Source organism: Ixodes scapularis, unplaced genomic scaffold (assembly GCF_016920785.2).
Source record: "Ixodes scapularis isolate PalLabHiFi unplaced genomic scaffold, ASM1692078v2 PGA_scaffold1__304_contigs__length_218370807, whole genome shotgun sequence".
In the NCBI taxonomy this organism is placed as follows: domain Eukaryota; kingdom Metazoa; phylum Arthropoda; class Arachnida; order Ixodida; family Ixodidae; genus Ixodes; species Ixodes scapularis.
The window spans coordinates 55,354,380-55,378,200 of NW_024609846.1; the positions used below are offsets into that span (position 1 = coordinate 55,354,380).

Here is a 23,821-nt window from a genome sequence, read left to right on the forward strand (position 1 = left end):
GTTTTAGGAAGAGTCCCCAAGAGGCGAAACGGTTTATACGTAAAAACAAACTAAGCCAGGCGGATTTTTTTTTTTTTTTTTTTTGCCAACGGTTGTTTAGGAGGCGAGAGCTGTGCTCAATTTCAGGTGGTAGTCAATTCGTTCTTAGGTATACCTGTACGTATTGAACATATACCGTTCTGTCGGAGGAAGCCCATTCGTGGAAGGGGTGTCAGCACTAGGTCCAGGTCGCTTTTAGAAAATGAACGAATAGGTACCATACTTGGGTGGTGATTTCAGTATTTTCCCATCAACGAAGTCATCATCTGGATTTTGCCATCTTCTCATAACACTCCTTTTGAGTGTGTTATGCATCTTCAATGTGCCTCAGGAAGGTTAGGCAGGGGTCGGTTCTATAAATCATGAACGCCAGAGACGGGTCACAACATCACTCACTCTTTTTATTTAAGAACGGAAATGAAAAGCAGTTGCTTTCTTTCCCATGTTTTTATTGTAAACGATTTGTTTATTTACAAAAAATAAGTTACACATCCTTCGCTTGAACCTAAAAGACAGAAAAGTGGTAGCAGAGGGTAATAGTGACCTTCACCACAAGGGGCGATGACGTACGCTAAGATCGCACGATCTTGAAAACATTTTCTTTTTGTTCTGTCGATGCACCAAGTCGCAGAATGTCGTAGCGCACATCCTCAATTGCATCCCAGCATTCCCGCTCAAGATGAGGTTAAATATGTACTCTTCTATGGTCTCCTGGACACAGCTTCGACTATGATCGGCCTTACAAAAGTCGGCCTTTTTATTTTAGGGATATTACACTAACAGGCTGTTCTTCATGGATGAAGAAAGAATAAAACAATTAAAACAGGAACAGCACAACCACATGCTTGGGAGAAGAGCGTGTTGTAAAGAAATCATGGTATACGAATCATGAAAGCAACAAATAAGAAAAAAAGTTGCAGGCTCTGAATTCCACCAGATAAAGCGCGAAGCTAACCACAGTGTGTATAAATTCTTATAGGTTTATATTTTAACGTTTTCATGGAAAGTAGCGGGAAATTTATGAAAATATCCGAGAACCAACAATATCTGAAAAGTGCTCTGAGCTTCGCTAAGAAGTGCAACACTGGCACAAAGCCCCCCCTTCCCCCCCCCCCCCCCCCCCCCATTAGTCTCAATTGAGTGTTTCCGTGCCTCGGTGACGATACAGCTGTCCATTTCGTTCAAGAGGTAAGCAATTTGACACGCATCGTGGCACTAACTTTCACTGGAGTCTCTCCTCACACCCAACGAACAATGAACATTGGATCACGGGGGAATGTGACGGGCGGCACACCCACCATGTCGTGACAGACCATTGCCTACACGAAACAAAACGCCTCTAGACGGAATACTTAAACTCGAGGCCGGCAAATCGGGGGAAAAAATACATACACAACTTCGTTTAGCCCCAGCGTTCGTCGCGGTCAGGTGTCTGTGTACGTTCTTCGGGCTACTTCGAGAGGCTCCAAGGCCGAGCAGCGGGGAGCTGTGCTGCTGCTGACCATTGTGCGGCCACTACTTCCTGGCTTCGTACGCAAAGGCGTGGCTCCAATTACTATGCCTCCGTCTCAGACCCTTTCGAAGATATCTGTCCCAAGGGCGTTCTCAGCGCCTCGCGCCGAAATCGTGGACTCGTATTTCCGCATTTTAATGGTGGGCCCCCTCAGCGTAATTTTGCCGCCTTGGGTACCGCACGGAACGATTACTGGGCACACGGCACCGCGGCAGTGGTTTTCGCGCTAAAGGGTTTGGTCAATAGGTGATTAAGCGAGGGCTGACATCAGGGGAAGTGCGTGCGCCGGACACCATGCGCGAAGAGAGCTTGCGTCGATAGATAAGCGGAACAACGATGCCTTGCACTGTAGTCGCATCAGGGACCATTATGATGGCCTTGCTCCTTAGCGCATGCCTTCTGCAGCACATTTGGCACCATCGAATTTGTTTCTCTCGGCCAGAACAAGTAGGAATGACCGCCACCAGATTTCAATGACGTCACATGCAAACCATGTATACGAGCTGTATTTCGGCTGCGCTAATCCACGTGTCTGGACGGGCGTTCCGCGCCGTCCAGATTCGAACGTGGCGTCGCTGGAAGTCGCCGGTAAATTAAATCCTGGACAGATCGAGACCTGTTGTATGCGTTAGAACGTTCCATTTTCGAGCTTGTCATCAAATCATATTCAAGTTTTCTTTTTTTTAACTTGTAGAGCGCATGCGCCAAAGACCTTCTGGAGTCACAGACTCTCTCCCGTCTCGGGTCGGATATTTCAATGCCCCAACTCTTTCAAGGACGGTCTTCAATATGTCCGCAAGGTGTAAATAATTTCCATTTTATACGGCTGCAGTCGCAGCACAGTCATTGTTAATAGGCACGTTTAGATCTGACGATCAATATAGAGATTGGATCTGGCATGAAGCAGTCCAAATAAGAGTGCAATTGGCCAGTTCATTTTAAGCCTATAAATTCCGACAGCCCTTATATTTGAGTCTTATTGAACCAACTTCATCTTTTTTATGCCATTATCTCCTCTCCTGGAATTTGAAAACTGTGTGCTAACCCCGTTCTTATTTCCGACTACTCGCCCTTGATGAGTCCACGATACGCTTTTTTTTTTCTTGTGTTTTTTCCGGGGCCTTGTGTGATCTGCATCCTAATATAGTCGGTGACTGAAAAGAAAGAAGACCAGATGTCAGACAGTTTCTTTTTTGGCGTTTTATTTCTTTCCAAGAAAACGTAACAAAGGCTCAATCGAGTTCTCATGGTATCTGCGTCGGAGTAAGCTCTGGTTAGCAAGGGTGACGGGATGCGATATCCACCATCAAACGCCAAGTTTACTTTATTTTCATAATAGTTTTAGGGCTCAAATATATTTAATGCGCGTTTTTTAGGCTGTACTATAGTTTAATAACTGCTTGTAGGCGTCCATCTCGAAGCACGACGACCGCCCATCATGGCCATCTAGTGAAAGAACTTACCCTATGACGATGCACCAAATCAGTTTTTGAAGTGAAGTCCCAAGTACTCACGAAGGAAAAGCTTGACGCATCCAGCAATTATTCTCTTCATACTTGACTCGTCGAAACATCTTGCCATTGGGGAGGCCCCTTCAATAAATAGCAATGATTGGCTGCCGATGTGATTCGAGAGGAAGTTGTGACGCAAGGGTTAGGTTAGAGCGGACGTGAGCTCCTCAGAAATCACAAATAAGCTTTAAAGAAAAAGCTGCTTTCTATAAATACCACATAGCTCGAGTAAAAAACAATGAAGATTATGTTATTTCTGAACTTTGCTTGCGATGTTAACAAAGCGACAAGTTTATGGCTACTGCAAGAAAGCGATTTAGGCGAGCAAACTAAGCAGGTATACCACGCTCATAGTTCAGGTAGCTACTTCAATATAATTCAAAGTATACTAGGCTTAATAAGCTTTATCAATGATTACACAAGTTACACTCAAATGCAGGTCACTATTTACACATATGAAGAGAAGTGCAGGGCTACGTCTCGAGGTTTAAATAAACAGAAGCACACCTACTAATGTGTTTTAAAACCCACAGTGCCGGATTACGGATACTCAAACCATTCAAGGAATAATACAACACGGGAATAAAATAGTGTCCTATAGCTAGAAAGAAAAAAAAACTAAGTTATTCTTTGCGTGTTATTTGAGCAAGCATTGTATAGTACATATCCAAGATGTTATGTTATTTACTTCAGGAATTTAGCGGGACGAAACCTATGTAAATATGTTATGAGGGGGCAGTCAGGTTACAGCGTCTGAAGGTATGGGCACTTAGATTGGTAGCGTAGGAGATCGGAGGTATGATAATGCTTTGGCAAATAGAGCCCTAAATACTCGAGAGAAGGTACGGTTTGACAGTGGCGCCTCAAAAAGAATACGTGTGGGCATGAGACTTGACTTTAACTATATCTCTTTACAAAAACGACAGAGACTCGGAGATATAATTCTGTGTTTGGCGTCAGATGGCCGTAGGAGCGAGGTTCTGAAGGATGAAGCTGAACGCTGATGATGGGGATGTGGTCTACGGTGGTACCGCTAGACTAACCGGTACCGATGTTGTACGCCAGGAGTGACGTATCAAATATAGGCAGGGCCTTTTGCTCAACTTGCCCTTGCTGTGCGGGAGCGCCGCCCTGGGGTCCACCCTGGTATCCTTGAGGCGCGCCCTGGTATCCCTGAGGCGCGCTCTGGAAAGCCTGGGGTGAGCCCTGGTAACCCTGAGGAGCCGTCTGGAGACTCTGCGGCGCCACCGCCGGCGAGACCGAAGAACTCGTCTTCCCGAGATAGGGGTCTTCGTACTTTTTAGGGTCGTACAGGCCGTGGTCGTAAAGCTCCGCGTTATAGCTTCCGTCTTCGGGGTCCTTTTTAGCGTCTGGCTGCGGGGCTGCTCCGGTGCCGTAGACCGCTTGAGGTGCAGCCGCAGCTCCGTACGACGATTGAGGCGCACCGGTGGCTCCATAGCTCGGTGGTTGCGGAGAGTAGCTGACAATTTGAGGAGCGGCGGGTCTCACGAAGCTTGGTGGAGGTCCCTGCTGTTGCGGGGGCCTGAAGGAAGCGTACAGCGGAGCGGCTCCCTGTGGCTGGAAGGCTGAGAGGGCCTGCTTCTGTTGAGGAGGGGGCCGAAGGTACGCCGGAAACCCTTGCTGTGCCGATGCAGTTGGAAGTACATAAGGCGAGAAGGTTGGCCTACTCGGAGATGGCCCTGTTGGTGAATAGGTTTGCTGGGGGAGCGGCCTTGGAACAAACTGCTTCAGGAAGTCCTGGAAGTTGGGCTTGGTGGCAGCCTTGTCAGCCTCCCGGTTGAAGATATTCGTTGAAGTCAACTTAGATTGCTGCAGGTACTGCGCCGGTACGTACTGCTTTCCGCCTTGCGACGGAGCACTTGTAGCCAAGCTTGGACCGTACGATGGTGGACCGGGAGGCCTGTACGGGTAGCCCAACTGCTGCGCAAACTGCGGATAGGTTGGACGCTGCTGCGTAGCGGCCGGCAGCTGCAGTCCCGCGAAAGCTGGTCTCTGAGGTGAACCGAACTGAGGAATGTAGCGCACAGGAGCAGATGGGGGAGCTATCCGGGCCTGCAGAGATGCCGATGGTGGCGTGTAACTAAAGGGTGCAGACCTAAGTCCTGGTCGGTCTTGCAAACCTGCCGATGGGGTAAAGGGAGAGTATCCCAGCGTTGGCGGCTGCTGTTGCGGCTGAGGCCGTGGCTGCGGGGCCGCGGACTTCGGTTCTGACAGGTGCTGGAAGAAGCTGGGGAATGCCAGGTTGGAGGCCGAGAAGTTGGGGAACAACGGAGGTGGAATGTCAGGATGCAGAGAAGGAGCCTGTTGGGCTTGAGGTTGTGGGGCCTGAGGCTGGGGTTGGTACTGCGGGTAGGATGGTCCTTGTGGAGCCGCGTACGTTGGAGGCTTGTACTGAGTGGCAGGTTGGGGAGCCGGTGATGGGGGCGATGGCTGTGGGGCGGACGGGGACGCAGACACGCTCTGTTGCAGGTGCTCAGGTATGGTGTCCTTGGGAGCGCCCTCCTGGTAGATGTCACCCTCGGCCTTGAAGCCTTCCTTGCCCGCCGTGTATTTGATGATACGCTGACGGCCGCTGGCGTCGATAAAGCCGTAGGAGCCCTTCACGGTGCCATCAGGAAGCCGGGTCTCCTCACGGAAGCTGCCGCTCTTGTCCTTGCCCTTGCCCGTGTCGTAGCCGAACTTGTAGTCTCCCTCCAGCTTAGTGCCGATGCTGACGTAGTGTAAGGGTGCTGCTGCAAAGAGGGGTGTCTTGACCTCTTCCTTGGTGTCAGTGGACCCGGTGGATGATGCAGGCTGGCCCTGCGCTTGCTGCTGGGGCTGTTGCGCGCCTTGAGGCGGACCATAGATCTGCGCGGAAGGCGAGAAGTAATGAGAATTGAAATGTATGGGTGAGACTAATTGTTTCTTTTGTTTTTTTTACTTCTGTGCTACCAGTAGAAATAAACTGCCTTTCTGACGTCCACAAGTGAAATATATGGATCGGGTTCTTGTGTGATTTGCTGGAATTCCGACGTCACAAATCGCAAGTACATACAAAAGGTGTGTAGCTTAAACATAGCAAACTGTTTTCAAATTTATTCCCATTCGTTTATGCCCATCTATGCTCCTTAGGAATGCCACTATGTTGTTTTAATGCCGAATTAACTATTCCAAGCTCATGTTAAAGCTTTTAACATAAGGTGGAGTTGCGAGTAAATCTGTAATATGCGTACAAAAGCGTCGTATTCTTAAAAAGAAAAACTATGTATAAACCGTAGAGGCCGCATGCAAATAACAAGTTATAAAACTGCATGCTCATTTAAGGTACGGTTGAGTTTCTGTTCTTAATATGTGTGATAAATTCGCAATTCCAGCGTGGCGACGAAGAGTGAATTTAAATATACCACGGCAACAGTTTGAACTTTTTGTAGCGATACCTTACAGATCTCGCCAAAGAAAATATTGCGAAAACAGTCCCTCCTGTGGCTTAGCTGTCACAATATTGATCGGTTTTATTTCTCCAAGGTTGTCCAAGCACTATTCATTATTGTGCCAATGCGCTATGCCATCAAACTACTAAATAAGGCACCCTAGGGCCGGCAGCATTTGTCCTACATCAAGATGAAATGAAACTTCTGCACAGTTAAGAACCATTATGCTATATCGCGGGAAAAGGGGGGGAAGGGGGGGGGGGGGCGCAAACTGCGGCTCGGAGCGGTGAGCCCTTCATGCGTACAAGTGCGGATTGCGCTCCCCTGTAAGCGTGCCACCCTTTCCGTGTTCCCAAGACAAAAGAACTTCTAGAATTAAACAAAAAAACAAAAAAAAAAACACTTACACTCTTAGCAGCCTTGTGCTACACTACGTACATACAGCTGGACTGCTTTTGACACATAAATGTGTCCAGTGGCCCGGTTTCATTTACTGTTATGGAAATAGTTTCAAACCGTATACGCATAGCGCGGGCGTCAGGGGCGGTGACTGGCTTGCGAACCCTGCATTCATTTTTGCTTAGCAGTTGAAGAAACGTTCTGCTGCCTGGTGTTATTTGTTGTAGTCCAAAATTATGCTTGTCCCCTTTGGAAAAGAATAATCCATCCATAGCGTTTCTCGTTAAAAGTACCCCCCCCCCCTTTTTTTTTTCGTTTTTTTTTCCCCTCCGGCTTTTTGAAATTTTGTAGTTTTGTCTGCGTCTCTAACCCCATGTCAGTCTGGCAACCCCTTTGCTGTATGCTTAGCAATATTCCCCACTTTCTGGGGATGGCTTTCATCTGCTTTGTATAAAAAAAGGTCTTCGCATTTTTAGTTCTCGAATTATCGTATCACAAATGCGATACACAGCAGAAACAGCTAGGGAAATTCATTTAATCCTCCAGATGAGTCGCAAATACATTTGTAAAAAAAAGTGATGAGGAAAAGGACAGAAAATAGCTGCCGGTATTCGGATAGATAAAGACATCAGTCGTCAAGGTGTCCTAATGTGTTGGTACTAATTACATTAATGAAATAATATAGCCTCGTAATATTCAGCTAATTACCAGATGGCGTCACTCCGCTATAACTCCATTATTATACGCCCAGAGACACTAACGGCGCGTAATGACCTTCACGTGAACGGCGTTGTTAAAGCTACGATTTGACGTACAACAGCTTCTTTCCACACGTACCACCAGGCAGAATTTATTTTTTCTCGCGTGCACTAAAAACTAACCGCACAAACTTCGATATGTTTTCCTTATTTTTGACTGGAGTCGTTCGATCTTTCTGGGGCCCTAAACTCGTCAGACACAAAGTTGGAGCCGAAAGTTCGCAGAGCGCGAAGATTAAACGCTGGCGAAAAAAGTGTGAAGTCATCGTCGTGATACTCTAGTCGGCGCGCTACGTGAACTTCGGCCCCAACTTTGTATTTGACGAGTTTAGAGCCTCTGGGGTGACTCACTACAACCCCCCCCCCCCTCCCCAATTGTTTGTTTTTCTTCTTAAAGTTAGTTTCTGTCATTCACTACGTGTATATTTTATCTCGATTTGTACACGTTTATATATACGTTCTGACACTTAAGCTGATTTTCGCTCTAGTGACTTTAGACTCGGGCAGTCGCCACCGATGCTCGAAATAGGTGATTATACCTTTCTTTCACAGCACACCCAGTCCGAGCGCAGTCGACACGATACGATATCATAGAATGAATTCGGCAGCACCAAGAATGCACCGTCACGGCCATCGTCGCCTATGTGTGCTTGCTATCTCCAGCTGATCCAACTAGGCACAAAAAGCGCACGATCACGGCACACATTCACTGTGCGCGATTGGATTTACCAGTGTTTGCAAACGCGCAGAGGCGGCGAAGTGTATCACCAGAAGACTCGCACATGAACAGTTAGTACCCTAGGGCTCATCGTTCCGTATCGTACGTTCAAAATGCAGATCTCTAAAACTCTCTAATGTGAAACGGAGTATAGAGACCCCAAGAACCAGAATAAAGACCTATATTCTTCTAATAGTTCCAAGTGAGGGGTATATCTGTCACTGTCGGCCCTCTATTCTCGCCTTCGACGTCCACTTGCCGAGACTGTAAGGCGAAATCGTTACCTTACAATATACCATAGTCTCAAAGACTGGCAACTGAATTAACAGAACTGGCGTCACTGTATATGTCAAAGTCAAATTTGGGGGTTTTACGTGCCAAACCAACGGTGGGCATCTGGCACGCCACAGCGGAGGACTGAGGATTAATTCGGACCACCTGGGGATCTTTTGACGTGCAACCGAAAGCTCGGTTACCACGGTGTCTTCTCTGCAATAAGCCTCCGCGTCAGATTGCGGGCACGTCATTGTATACGTAAGATTATGTTGTAACTAAGCTCTGTTTTTTTTTTGTTGTTGTTGTTGTTTTGTCTTATTTTTGTGAACGTTTTGAATTTTGTTGTTTTGGTTATCTCTATTGGATCTATCTTTTCTTATCGATTCTATCCCACGGTTTGCAAAACACTGCGCGTCGAAAGAAACTAGATTGACGTCACGCCGCGCCGACAGCAGCGCCATGTTGGCAGCGTAACGTCAAAGTCTTACCCCGCCGGACGATGGTGGGCCCTGGGGCACGTATCCTTGAGATGCAAAGCCCCCCTGGGGCCTCTGGGGCGACGAGTAGAGCTGTGGCGGCGGGCCGTAGCCCTGCGGCGCGAAGTTCTTCTGCCCGCTGGGCGGGCCCGGGGTGGCCGGGGGCCCGTACGGCTGGTAGCCCTTGAAACCCCCGCTCAGAGGAGGAGGACCCTGGAGATACTGCTGCTGGCCGACACACAGCGAGGCCAGCAGGCACACTACTGCCACAACCTGGACGAGAGGAAAAAGAGCGCGTCGTGGTTACAACAGGGGAAAAGAAACACGAGGAGGCGTTCTTTTTTACGTTCCACAGTTGGACTCTTTCAATGCTTTCGATGCTTCAGTGTTTGCAATGTTTTTATTTACTTTTTTTTTCTTCCGTATTCGATAAACGAAAGTCATCAATGTTTTTTTTTTCATGTGTTATTATTTCTTTCTTCATTGTCAAGTATATTAATGCTTGTATATTTGTGTACATCTGTGTGTATATATCGGTGAACTCGATATCTTATTCGAAAGTTGTGATTTTTTTGTTGTTGAAAATTTGAATGGGAAAATGGGGTTTATTTTCGCCAGTTTTTGATTTCTGCCGTCATAGAGCTCCGCCGTATTCGAGAGCCCGTCGGCCACCATTTTCGTATTGAACTTTTCAGAAAATCCTTTATAACTTTTGAAGAAGATATCTTTTTGTACTGAAACTTCGGCAAGAGCGTTTGGGGATGAGTAATTTATTTTTAGGTGAAAAACATTTTTTTCTGTCTATTTGGTCTTAACATTCGTATCCTTATAGCTTTATTACTTTCCTGAAATAATGACCTCTGGACGGAGCGGATTAAATTAAATAAATAAATAAAACTGTGATTTTAATTCCCCTTCGAGATAATATTACTAACCTATTTCTTCATTTCATGGTACCTTTGCGAACTGCCTGCCTCGTATATCGTCACTTAGATACACTTAGAAACTAAGGTATGATCACATTATGTAAAACACTCAGTTGAAAGCCCCTAAATGTTTGTCCAACTCCGGAAATAAATAAAAATAAATAACATACGTTCAATGCCAACAAAGACTGATGAGATTGTTGGAAGTAATCAAGACGAGTTTTTAATAAACTAATTTGGTTAGAAAAGGAAGGTCTGCGACTAGAGAAATATTTATGTCGGCAACGCACATTCGGCACATTGCAATATTCAATGCAATCACTGAGGAGTCTCCGTAAATCAACTGTGAGTTTCACATCAATGAGGGTTTTGTAAAATCTACCATTGTAAGTATAGCTTTGGTTTATTTATCACTTACTCTTCCCTATAACATTTGAAGCGTGGTTATGTTCACCCGAGACTGGGTTGTTGTAAAGAACGACACAAACACTAAGAAGTTTGATGATTGTACCCTCGTCTACTAGCTGTTTGTAAATAAATATGTCTTACCTAATTTTGAGCTAATTAAGCCATAGCCTCCTGCTTTTATTTTGGAAATTATTTAACAATTTTGGAACGATTTGAATTCGAAAATAAAAAAATGCTCCGATATTAAATGTTCTAAAATCGCAGTTGCGCGAATTCTTTTTTTTTTTTTTTTTAAAGAAGCTCCATGCTCTGAGATAGGGCCAAGCATGATTAAAGAAGGATTCATTTGAAGCTGAGAGCATAAGCCATTGAATATAGCCAGATAATCTCACGATTACGTCAGAAAAACTTAAGAATGCCGACAATCTAATGACGTAATAAAAGAACAATGTAATCATTTTTTTTCTTATGTCACCTCGAGTTTGAAAAGGCAGGTATGTTTGTTACACGAAACCATACGCCCGACGGAAAGTTTCTGTTAAAGGGGATTTTCTACTTCATCAGAAAATTCCTGTCTTAAAGAGATTCCATTTGCTCGAGGAATAGATTTACTCGGGCTAATCTTAGATGTTATCAGAGGCTGATCATACCGACTCTTGATTTCTCATAAATTGTCAATCCAGTGATATCCCTATAACTTTCAAGTTACAGCTGATATCTTATCACAATCAGCACAACGGTTTCTTTTTTTGTGAGGGAACGGTTTACAGTCACCATAGACCCTGATAGCTTAAAAAATACAGGGTGTGGCAAGCCCCCGTAAATCTCAATATTGTTCCCTCGACCAATCAGATCGTGGCATTAGCCGATAAGAATGGCAGCGAACGAATTACGGGGCGAGGTGCGTGAACATAAAATGCCACGCCCTGCGTTTCATCGGGGTGCCACCGACTATTGAACAGGGTTCCTGCTTATTTCGAAATCGCTCTAAGAACGACGATAGGTTAATAGAAATTAAAAGCAGATCCGCGCGAGCTCAAAAACGCGCGCGCCATCTATCAGCTCAGCCGAGGGTTGCATCGAATCTTACCGCGGAAGCCGCATGGCGGACAAAATATAGGCCGCCTATTTCGCGTGCGCCAGTCTCGCAACACTCGCCAGGTGCCTCTCGCAGTCCGTTCGTCGCACGTGGAGAACCTAGCGCAACAAATGGTGCGTGCGAGTACAATGCACGAAGTTGAATTAATGGTACGATCGTGAATAGGGGGGGGGGGGGGGGGGGGCAGTTTTGAAATGGCTGGTGGGTGGCGCGCTTGGAGGTGGATACCCCTAAAACTGATTATCCCAGATATCTGTTTTTACGTAAGTGAGATGTAATTTGACACCGTGCCCGATCGTATCACCGGCGCGCGTGCTCTCAATGTCTCATTAGTATCGTACGTCAACTGAAGTTTGTAATGGAATATGCGTGATGAAAGTTTAACGCACAATGAGTTAAGTCATAAACGGACATTCGATAATGCTAAAACTATCTTTACGGGTTGTTGTTTTTTCATGCAGGGAATCGTTTTTAACGGAACCCCCTAATCCCAAAAATTTGTCCATCCGTGCATTTTGCTAAAATTAGCGGGATGTTGACGTCACGTGACGTCATGCTGACCTTAGATTAAAAATTAAAGTCACGTGGCCTGACGTCACGTGACGTTGGGTCACGTGACACCGTGACAGCACGGTGCCGAGTCCCGTCGTTACGTGATGCCTCGATTTCGCATGACGTCACGACGCGTTACATCAGTTTCCCCGCACAATTTAATGGGGAAATTAAGAACCAATTTTTTCATTCCCCAAAACGAACGTTAAAGTCTTCCAAACAAAAATTAACGATCGCTCCTTGAGTACTTCGTTTCATGCATTATATAACTTTCGAGATAAAAGTCGGTGGTAATTTTTTTATATTATTTTTGCGATATTAGAGGGGAGTGAAATTGTTACGTTGTAGAGGTTCTGGTTCTTTATTGACGGGTCGGACTTTTCATCAGGGCACGCAGGTACAAAGTTATTGTCCACTGTCCCCTGGGTAACTCAGGCGATTTCTGTCAAACCTTCATTGGATATGTTGTGTGTGGTTTTATGTGTTAACTTAGTGCGTTCAGTATATGCATCCTAGCGTTAAACCACTGTCACCATAACTTAATGGCAGATCGATATCTATCTGCATAAATATTTACGGCGTTCAGTTTCTATCATTCCCGAGTGTTTCCACATGGTTCAACGTAGACGTTGCACACTGGTAGACACGAATGACCCAATTCCATGGCGATAACTCCGAGGAAAACAATCGCATCCACTGTCCTCGAGTACAGGTATATTTTACAGCTAAGATCGTTGTATCCGTTCGTTAACCGTGATATACGAGGTCGTAAATTTGTAAGGGAGTTTCCGTTATAGCAGTCGGCTGCAGGACCGTTCATAACAAAAATGGCGAGCACTACGTATTCATAGCTACACAGATATACAAATCAATACGAAAAGCAATAAAATGGCATCCTGACATCGCACGATGCCCGCATTGGACTGAAACAAGCAAGTCAACTTCAGAAATAAAAAAAAAAATGTATACGTATATATCCTTCTCAGAATTTATAGTGCTTGAAATCAAAGGAACATTTTACACGATGCTTATCGTCTTTATTTGTCATGAGAGGCGCTGCTCGTCTGGCTCCTCTGCGCAATAAAAGTAAAAGCAACGTGGTCCAAAGTAAGTGTGCTTCGTTTATATTCGAAGCCAGGGCGGGTGAAATTGAACGAGCTTTGTACACTTTTATGTCGACGTCAGCGTACTGAGCATCGGTGTTCGTGGGTGTATCCGAATTAGCGGCGTGCATGTATCAGGTTTTGAAGTCTCTAAAATTCCACAACAAACTTCCTTCGCGGATATATATGTGTTTGTACTGGAAACGGGTTCCACGGGCGTCGATATTTGTTTTAAATTAATGACTTGAATAGATATGGATCTTATATGAGGTGCGCTGAACGGCTGACCTTCTCAAAATATGGTGTGTAATTTATGCGCAATGTAACCTTTATATAATACTGTTGTTTCGAAAATTCTTAAACAAATAAAAAAGTACCGAAACGAAAAATACGCTGGAAATCCTTCGCATTCCCACAGCTGTTCACGAACACTTGTGTATATTAATTTTAGAAAAGAAACTTTGAACTCTGCTTCACAAAAAAAGAAATGCACTTGGTGAGGAGATGGAACAGTCACGTTTCTAGCGGTATGCTTCAGCTGTGGGGACAACACACCGAATTTCCTTGTTTGTTTTTGATCAGAGAAATCGAAGATGACGATCCGAAACCCGCTCCTTTAAAGGGGTATTCACACGAGGGAGAAATCCCGGGGATTTCTCCCCGGCACGCGCTCATCGCGAGATGAAAACGCGAGGCTTTTGCACATCGCAAAGCCTGACGTTTTCGTCGTGGGATCCGCGTGCCGGGGAGAAATCCCCGGGATTTCTCCCTCGTGTGAATACCCCTTTATGTGACCAAAGCACTAGTCAGAGCGAAGCGCTCGTGCCTAGACGAGGTTCGATTTCTTTATTCCGTAGTAAACACAGGGCTGTGGGGACAACAAGCTCGATAAAGCACCCCCTATAATTCGACCTCCTGCCCGATAGGTCCTATTCCACTGAACTCGGAAAACCCTAAAATTGCAAAAGCTACCCTACAGCTCTAAAATATTGTTCATGGCATTGACGATTCTCGTCAAAAATCTTCATCAGAGAGTAGAAAAACACTCTGGATTTGTCGAATGAAGTGATCATTACACAACTTTAATTATTTGAGAGCTAAAAAAAATCAAATCAAGTAATTTTTTCTCTGAAGTTAGAACTTTGTTTTGAGGTCAATACAAGATTTTCATGCGCTTAATACATCAACATATTTTTGCTGAAGATGTCTATCCCAATACAGAGAGGTTGGTGTAAAAAGCCAAATTATGCTGTGTCCTCAGCATTTCGAGAACACCCCAGATAAAGAGACCGTGGAGATCATTCGCGTCCAGATGAAGGTTTCGGATGTCCTACTTTATTTATAGTTCTAACCGGATTCTGACTTTTGTTCTATCTTCAACGCAATAACGACCTGCTGGGATTACTGTAAATTTAATAAGTTCTGGGGGCGGGGAGGGAAGTTGAGTTACATAATTTCGCTTTAGCGAATTTATTTAAAAGAGAAAATAGAGGATATTCAGAAGTAGCAGTCATTGCTTCCAAGATGTGAGTTCATCCTTAAAATTCCAACATGAAAAAAAAAAAACAGGATTATGAGAAAACACAGTTAGGGCGCAGGCGAGCTGGTGTAAGTTTACTATTTTTTAGACCACCTGAGACTGGGTGGAAGAAACACGACGACGTCTCAAATTAGGATTATGAAAGTGACGCAAAACGGTTCTTATTATGTGGGCAAATAATCTAGCTAAATTACAAACCATCAAGTAAGTGGAGAATTCATTTCTGAGGCCAGAATGACCCCTCCACAGATATGGGAAAATTATAAACTTGGTTTACACTCAATAAAACAGAGTTTGCTAAAGCTTTCTACGTTCCGCACATTTGAATCAGTACCTACTGTTTACTCCTACCCTTAGAAAGTCGATAAATGTGATGTTTCTTTTTTTTTTTGTGTGTGTGTGTCTGTGTGCGTGTGCGTGCGTGTGTATGTTTGTGCGTCTTTTTGTGTGTGTGTGTTCCTAAGGGAAGAAGTGGGGGGTAAATTGGGGGAATTAGAAAGGAGACAAGAAGAATTTTAAAAGAGGTAACGAACTTTTCACTATAAATTGCGTGAGTACCAAGCAAGTAAATAACTGTTTCCACGAAATGAAAATATGTCGTTTTTTGGCGTAGTAGCCTAGCGACACGTCGGAATTCTCTTTTCCCAATCAACTGCGCACGACATTGAAGAAAATGGTACTAGCATAAAAGGACAAAAATTAACATGTATCTGGCACCAGCTAATTAAAATACCATAACGATACGGTCCCGCACTTTATGCTAATAACCTGTCCACATATTTCACAAGCGCGGGCACAAAATTTAACGTCGTTTTCGAAAACGTCGACATACCGGCGCAGCTGCGAAATAGGCTCCAATTATGTTTTGAGGACGGCGGTACACATCCATCGCCGACCGCCGGCGCCGCCGCCGCCACCCCACGATGCCGGTTAATTAATCGGAACATTCTGGAGTCGGTTGCGAAAGCCCACTTTAGAACGGAGCAGCGCGTTCGCATTATCCCCCGGTGAACGGGCGGCGCTCACGTGTATGGCTCTAATTGATTTCCGCACCGGCCGCCCCCAAAGTTAGCGATGCCAGTGGGCCGCCGGAACAGAGGTGCACGCTTTGCCGACGCCAACGTCAATTTGCGAGAGATTAGGCATCCCGAAGGAAAACCCCGTCTCAGTCGACCGGACGGCGTCCCGTTACCGTGACTGGAGCGGGCCGTACATCAAACGCGCGACCCCGGAGTGGCGACAAATGACGTCACAGAAGCCAACGTGTCATGGTGTCGGATGTCGCGACCCTAGCGGTTGGTGCTAGAAGTCCTAAAAGGCAGGAGCGAACGCGAGTGTCGCTGTCGTCGTCGCATCCAAACTCCTGGTTTTAGAAACTTCCGTCGCCTGTCAAGCTGGTGAGCGGCCTGTACCAGGACAAGCGTTTCCCACTTCCACCATCACTGCTGTGACACCACCAGTATCGCGGCCGGTGACAACATGATATTTCTATGGCGTCATTAGGCAGAAATCGAGAAACCCTTTTTTCGGACAAGGTAAATACACCAGTGGGTGGCGCGCTCCAGGCACCATAATCCCTCCCCCCCCCCCCCTTTCCGACTCACTGATCTCCAATAGGGGGCTGGATGGCGCATTGAGCAGGCAGGTATGAACTTCAGGGCGCTGGGTTTTTTCTTGTCATCCCAAGAGAGCTTGCTTGTTGCGGAATAGCTGTGCATGCGGACCCGAGAAGTCTCCTGGCAAGCCATTGGATGTAGAAATTTTGAGATTTTAGTTTATCAAGTGTGCGTATGTCCCACGTTCAAATGATTTATTCTCGGGATTTAATCCAGAACGGGAGTATTAAAACCGAATCCAAGATACAAAAAAGCATGGACCAAATTATCGACTGAATGCGCTAGGAAGCCCAGCACACGCCCCACTTCCGGGACAAGCATCGAACTTCCGGTGGCTTCACTTGCGCCAGGCTCAGGGAGCAGCTAAATGCCATCCGGCCCTTTATAGTAGAGATCACTGGTCCGACTCGTCATTAGATCGAACAAAACTAAAGTCGCTCAATCTGTTGCGAGAGCACTGCCAATTGATTTTTGTTTTTCCCCGCTTACGCGCGGATCAGACGACACCGCCATTGGCTGCGCTCAGATTAAAGTGACATCGCCAACTCATTTGTAACCATCACTGAGTGTTTAGGGTATAATTCAGCACATTTGGCGTTGAACACAGTTCCATTTTGTTTTGTTAATGTGCCGCAGTCCAAGCCTTCACGGCTGTCCGCTGAAGAAATATGGCTACCGAGTTGCTTCTGATGCCTGTACTCTGCAAATTGTAGAATGTCTCTAATTGCAGGTGGCACGTAACAGCGCATGGCTCCGTGGAGAAGCTGCATAATCATGGTTGGAGGGTGGGATCGTAAACAGCAGCAGTGCTTGTGCTGCGCATCTCACTCTGTGCTTGCAAAGGAAGTAATTTTGTCGTCAAATGAGTACTACTCGACCTATCTCCTGGCAGATCCGACGGCAAACCGTGTTATTTGTGAAGCGCACGGGAAGGGCAGGTAATCAATTTAACCTCGTTATATTACGCAATTTGTTAGTGAACCTCGTTCTGGAATCGCAGGCTAATGACAGATGGAAAACATTGGAAGGTGCACGGCGGTCCAACATTTTGCAGCGCACCCAAGACTAAAGAACGGTCATCGACGTATCTGAGAATCATAGTGCGAAAGGAAGAAGTTTAAAGGCTGGGTAGTGATGCCAGACGCATGGCCGGCATCGCCTTGTTGTCGCTGAATATCTTATAGTATTATTGTGGTGCCCTTATTAAGAAAAACCAGGAAGCAATTTAACAATGTTGACAGCTGTCAGATCTTTTTTTTCACCCCTAGACTAACTAAAAAAACTTCCAGAAAGGATAGCTGTACTTTAGGTAGCATAATCGCCCAAGGCTTGGCAGTACCTGTCTTGAGTCTGCCTTAGAAAATAACGTCAGAACGACCGTGTAGGTGATAGGGTTCACACAGCGATGAAGGTAACAAAGAAGGGGGAACAACAGAAACCAGCGTCCAACTATCTTTGTGACCTTTCTTCATATGTGATGACCTTGATAAGACCACTAATTTTACGTCGAGCAACGTGACTCGAGTATCTAGGTGTGGTCGGGAGTCCCCCATACGCACATTTGAAGAAGTTGAAACGCGACTCGCTTAAACGTTTTTCCTTGATATAAATATATTATTTTACCTCTTCTTTTTTCTCTTTCGTTTGTTTTGCAAAAAAAAAAAAAAAAAAACCTCTCTTGTACAGAAAAGGGGAAAACAATTTTTTTTTCTGTCTTATTGATGTGATAGCAAGAACTCAAATATTTAAAACTCTGCCTCGCCGTCTGATCGCGGTGCAAGGTTAAGGAGCTGATCTATCCCGAGACTCTGGAGAACGAGAGACTACTCGATACAAAAATCAGTGCTATAGTCTATCATGTTCAACCATCACAAGCTTGGTTGCGTTCTAACTTGCTGTTCTGGTCTATCCGGTTCACCGATACGACTAGTTAAATGGCGGCTCACCCCACATTTCCGACACATCAATGACAAAAAATAATCTTTAAACAAAATTGACGCAAGGCGAGCAAGAGAAGCGGAGAGGCAGGGAGCTTAATGATTGAGAAATTGGAAGAACTGTCATAGCTCTGGATGAATGATTGAATATTTAGCAGGGAAGAAAAAGATGCATGGCGTAACCGGTTGTTTTGGTGTCGTTACTTGTGACGATAAATCGTTCAAAAGAAACAAAAATTGGGGCCAATTATGGGCCTCGTTAAACGCGTTTTTTTAGTGTCTCAGTGATTAAACCAGGTGGATCGATCATTCCATACTTTTCTGAAACTCTCCACTGCTGAAAGTGGGAGAAAAAAAAAAAAACACAGGATAAAACAACTACGTAATTTATGACGTTGTAATGGAAGTTTAACTGTTACAGGAATTATTCGGTGTCAAATCTATGATTTTATAAACTAAACTTTGACTTTTTTGTGTGTGTTAATTATGTCGATCTTCAAAGTTATGAACACCAACGCCTGCGACTACACAGTGCGGCAAATGTTTGTCCTGCTAATCATAAAATCGACCACACCCCGTATTTCTAACACGCTTCAAGTAGTACGTCTCCGACTATATGTTGCACACCGATGTACCATTAATTTGTGGTATTTTTGTTTTAAGTTCGTTATACTAATGAAAGGGAAGATAGTTATCGTGCTCTTATACTCATGCGGTCTTAATATAAAAAAAGTTTGTTTTTTTTTGCCGCCGAAATTGCAATAATATTGGTACAGGATACCACTTACTCGCCATTCTCATTGGCTGAAATGGTTTATGTTAGACTAAGGACTGTTACTCTCCGTGCACGTCGAGGCTGTAAACGAGCAAAAGCTTCTGGAAGGGCATCGTAACTGGCGACTAAAGCACACGCAAGGCGCAGCGGATACCCAGCATTTTTCATAATTGTTGTTCACAACCTCTTAAACTTTGAAATGTACATTTATTTAATACCCTTAATGCCCATGAATAGCGAGGGTAAAAAGACCGAATTAATAAATAAATATTTAAAATAATTCCTCACTCGAATGAGATTGTGACACGAACTAATAAGAGCGCTGAAGAACGAATCATGAAACAAAAATTATGAAGGCATTTTTCATTCAATTATTAATTAATTTTGTTACCTTACGTGCTCATGAACAGCAGATGTTTTGCTATTAATGCGCATCAATACGGTTTTTAATAAATAAAACACGCCCGCATTTCACGAGCTTTCAGTAACAACAAAATGTCGCCCTCCATTGGTAGTCTAAAGGTATGTCTAAATTGTTGCACGGAGCTTTAGAGGGACACGACACCCCCTCTCCCCCTCTCCACTTCCCCCCCCCCCCCCCCCAAAAAAAAAACAAAAAATTCATTTGCTCGAAATTGAAAACGAAACATGAGCACGGAAGTTCATGGCCGGAAGTTGAGCCTGGAGCTTTCCGGGGTGACTAGACGACCTTGGTGAGCGGCCCGTCCCCAAAGGGTCGACGCACCCCTCCGCCCTTCCCCCTCGTCCTTCCTTCCTCTGGCTTCCTCCCTCTGCCTTTCCCCCTTTCCCTATGAATGCGCGGGGGAACGGACAATCGCACTCCATGGAATCAACTTTATGGTGAGTTGAAAGAATGTACACCCGTGAGCGATATGAAGGTGAACAGCCCTCTTCTTGTTTTTGACGCTCCTGCAAGCTTTGGAACAAGCTCTGTTCCAGAAGAGGGCTAGAGCGCAAAGTTTAGACCCCAAGCCACGTACCATTTGAGACAACGCGAGTTAATATAGCTTTAGGGAGCCGTAAAACAGGCAAGAAACTGGGCGGGGTGTTCACCTTCATATTGCCGGTGGGTGTACTCGTCTGTGTTTCGTCCTCTCTATGCTTTATTCTTTCTGTTATCTAGTGCACATCTAATTTCTGTGATCTGCACAACATTTTTTTTTCAATCAACGTATTAGCAATTTCTTCGAGGCCACAAAAATGGGGTTCCTACACGTTTCTATTTTCAATATTGACTGTGTGCCTTAAATAACTAACGACTTTGGATATATTTGGTACACAGCTTGAACGCCACGTGACCATGAAAAAGAAAGCAGCGCGTCTGAAACCGGCCACTTCTCGACGGGTTGTTTTCGGGCGAAAAGAAGACGAATTTTTAGCAGCAAATTATATTCTGGGTAGTCGGGCTCTTATAGGTCATGATAAAATTAAAAAACTCGGCGAGCCTAAATACTTTTTCAGCGTCTCTTTAAGCAGCTAAAAGTTAGTTTACCCTAAGATGGCGTCTGTTATTTCCGTTGTTAACGAATCATTTGGTCAGTGCAGTGTGAGGGATAACCTGGCCTCTCGAACGGTCGTCACAAATTGTGACTACAAGACCGTAGACCGGTGCAGTGCTCATCAAGGGCGAAACGGACTGACTTTCCTTTTCAGCTTCCTTATTTTAATTGGTGTTGCCAGTAGCTTCTATGTCATCATTGGGATTCACTGACGACGTTGGCAATCTCACTGTCAATTTTTTTTTTTTTTTTATTAGTTCGGTACAACAGTCAAGATACGAGTCGATAGCATTTCTGGTTGTACCAGTATCTACCCGCCGAACGTGAATAATTATGTTTAATCATTCACGGTACACATTTACGCCCTCTACAAGAACAGCTACCTGTTACCGGGTGTGTCTGACACGTGGCTCGGAGCTTGGTTGTCTGGGCTGCGGCAAGGTCTGTTCCGGTGCTCGAAGCAAACGAGATTCGGAACGGCAGCGCGCGCCGCTCGGCCCAGCCCATTTGATGGAGGCCGTTCGAAATTGCAGGAAGCGCCCGACCACGAAACGCAAGACAATGGGGAAGGCCCGAGTTTCACTTTATCGTCGCCGTAGCTTAGGGGAGAGAGTTGCGGGGCATGGCAGTTCAACTGATCGAGAGTTGCCTGTTGGATGCCGGCTCCTCTAGACTTCCGGCCATTACGAGTTTTGTATGCCGGGGAGCGCACCCTTTTGCTGTGGCTGCTTTGATTACATTTTGTTCGACATAAAGCAGCATCGCGCCTGTTGTCTGTAAACACAATCCTGGATAAACGGTGTGTTTAAGCGCGTACTGTTCAGAGCACGCGTTCCAACTTAACTCGTCGTTGACAAATCGCGGCATACACTCTAATAAATCCTGGTGCGTCTACTTTCTCGCAAATAGTTTGGAGGGCCAACAGCTGCAGTCTAAAGAGCATGGAGGTGGGAAGCTTCTGAAGGTGACATGACGCCACCATAGGTGAAGCCAGAAGCGTGGAGGGACACGCCCCCAACGATGACCAAAATTACGGCGGTTTTGGTCACCCTCGGAGGCGTGTACCGCTACACTTCTGGCCTCACCTCTGGTGGCGTCGTGTCGCCTCCGGAAGCTTCCTACCTCTATGCTAAGGGAAGAGCTCGGAGACTGAGGAGACTGAGAATCTGTTTAGAGCTATAAGAGAAAAAAAGAAAAAAACTGGCTCCGTTGTGGCACTAGCCTGGTGAAATGCCATGCTCAGTACAACGGCGCGATCAATTTTTTTTCCAGAAGGATCCACGCCCTAGCGCTCGTAAAGCGTTGTCTTGTTTTACAAAAACCGTTTAATCCTCTGTTGATCGTAAAGATATCATGCCGTATAGTCTACAAATACACGCAAAGTTCTATGAGGAGCAGCTAACCATACCCAACTTCGCAAAACCGTCACGTAATAAAGGTGGTTCCTTTTATATGTCCCATGATACGGCTTCCAGTGCACCTATAGGGAATATTCACTGGTGGGCATATCTGTGTGTGCGAATGCTGATCGCGTGCTGACGGCGAGCTTCCACAGTTCTTTTGCAACGTACATTCCGCACCATCAAGAGCGCCGGTCTTAGCAGCCTATTGATGTGAGCTCGTTCTGAGCATGCGCTCTAAACAGCACCCACAAATATGGCGTCCAGTGAATACTCCCTATCGACGTTTTCTGTTTCCTGTCGTTCTTTGTCACGTGGGTTCCGTATCTGGTACGCCGGGAAGAAAAAAATATTAAAAATTTCAACCTGGAATATGCAAGAAAATATAGGTGAGGCAAAACAAGAATCTGTGAAAAGCACGCATTCCTTGTGAACACCTTCCAGCGGCGGGGAGAGATCAAAACAATCTTTTACCTCATGCCAGAAGTAACGACATTCAAGATGGCCGCGCCTTTGTGGAAACCGTGTATAGTTGGTGACAGGCTAAGAATTCAGTGTGCGCTCCCCCTTCATCTTGAGCTTTCTGCCTTCTGTTATGCTTCGTCGCACACGCAGGCGAAGCCCGATGAAAGGCAAGAAGCGCGTGCTGGAGCTGGGGCCTTTAGGTTCGTAGTCTTCCTATAAATTCGGTTCTATTAGCGCACGTACCTAACGCAAGAGGAGTCTTACAGGAGTTTAGGCTGCCAGTTGAGGCCAATTACAAGCTCAACCTGCAAAGTACTGTTTTCGTTATTTCTTTCTGCTCATATATCGTAACTCAGATCATTTCTAAGGGCTTTCGTCTTTCCAATTAGGCACCATCTTTTTTTTTTCTTTTTTTTTTATAGGATGGTTTGAGTTGGAGGATACAATATAGCTCAAGCAAGATACCCAATAAATGTGACTAAAAAAATATCACTTGTTTTGCAAACAAACTCAATTGCCGCCGAAGATTTCGCAACAAGCAAATCAGACTCAGGAAATGAGCGCGTGTGAAAGAGTGAACAGGGTGCGGCGCCTCAGACAATTGGCCTATAATCTGTGCAGGAATTATAAAGAAGTAAATACCGCTCAACAAACCGCTGCTCCATCACATCAAGACCACATAGATCTATGGGCCAAATCTTATAGCCCTGCCAAGTGCCTCCGCTTAACTAGCAACATAGTGCATCGGTCTTTTTTTTTTTTTTTCGTATTTTTGTTTGGGAACTTTGATAGCACATGAAGATGCATAGACAGTTGGAATTGCATCTTTTCTGTCACTTTCTTCGCGTTTCATGCAATGATAAGTCATTAAGTCATCGCACGCCTTTACAGATGAGCTTTGAGTCGACAAGGTAAAAGTACCAGTGAGGATTTCTTTTCACGCGTCCTCGCATATGAAACGCACTGCCCCGCTTTTCATTTCTCACCCTTCTCTTTTCCTCAATTTATTGTGGCCTCCTTTCCTTTCTGGCCTATAACGATTAATGTCAAATGCATGATAGGCTCAAATAATGTCTAGCGTTGTTCCTTCATGAGCAATATTTTATACTATTTCAAATAATATTGTTCGCTTAACTTTTTTTCTTTTTTCTTTTTTTCGGAGCAGGTAACTGTTTCCGAAATATCCTTTTCCGGTCCAAACTTCTTGCACAAGATCCCACCGCCACGACTACATGCATACCATCAGTTCAGTATTTGTTTGTATTTAATATATTTTATCAGAGACAAGCTTAACCTAAGAGCGACATTACTTTCTCTTCAATCCCGATTCGCAATTACTTATATTTTATAAGTTCCCAA

At 45.2% G+C, this 23,821-nt stretch overlaps 1 protein-coding gene across 2 annotated transcripts in view; it reads right to left on the reverse strand.

The window, feature by feature from the left end:
* Positions 1 to 426: 426 nt before the first annotated feature.
* LOC8023109 (basic salivary proline-rich protein 2) overlaps positions 427 to 23,821 on the reverse strand; it is a 49,149-nt gene continuing 25,754 nt past the window's right edge. The window contains exons 2-4 of one of the 2 annotated variants that reach the window (XM_029986588.4): positions 9,134 to 9,394; positions 4,172 to 5,931; positions 427 to 2,706 (exon numbers count right to left, since the gene is read on the reverse strand). In XM_029986588.4, the coding sequence (XP_029842448.2) occupies positions 2,691 to 2,706; positions 4,172 to 5,931; positions 9,134 to 9,394 (2,037 nt within the window). In that variant the 3' untranslated portion in view covers positions 427 to 2,690. Of the gene's footprint in view, positions 5,932 to 9,133; positions 9,395 to 23,821 lie in introns of both variants that reach the window. The other variant, XM_029986587.4, reaches the window with a different exon arrangement.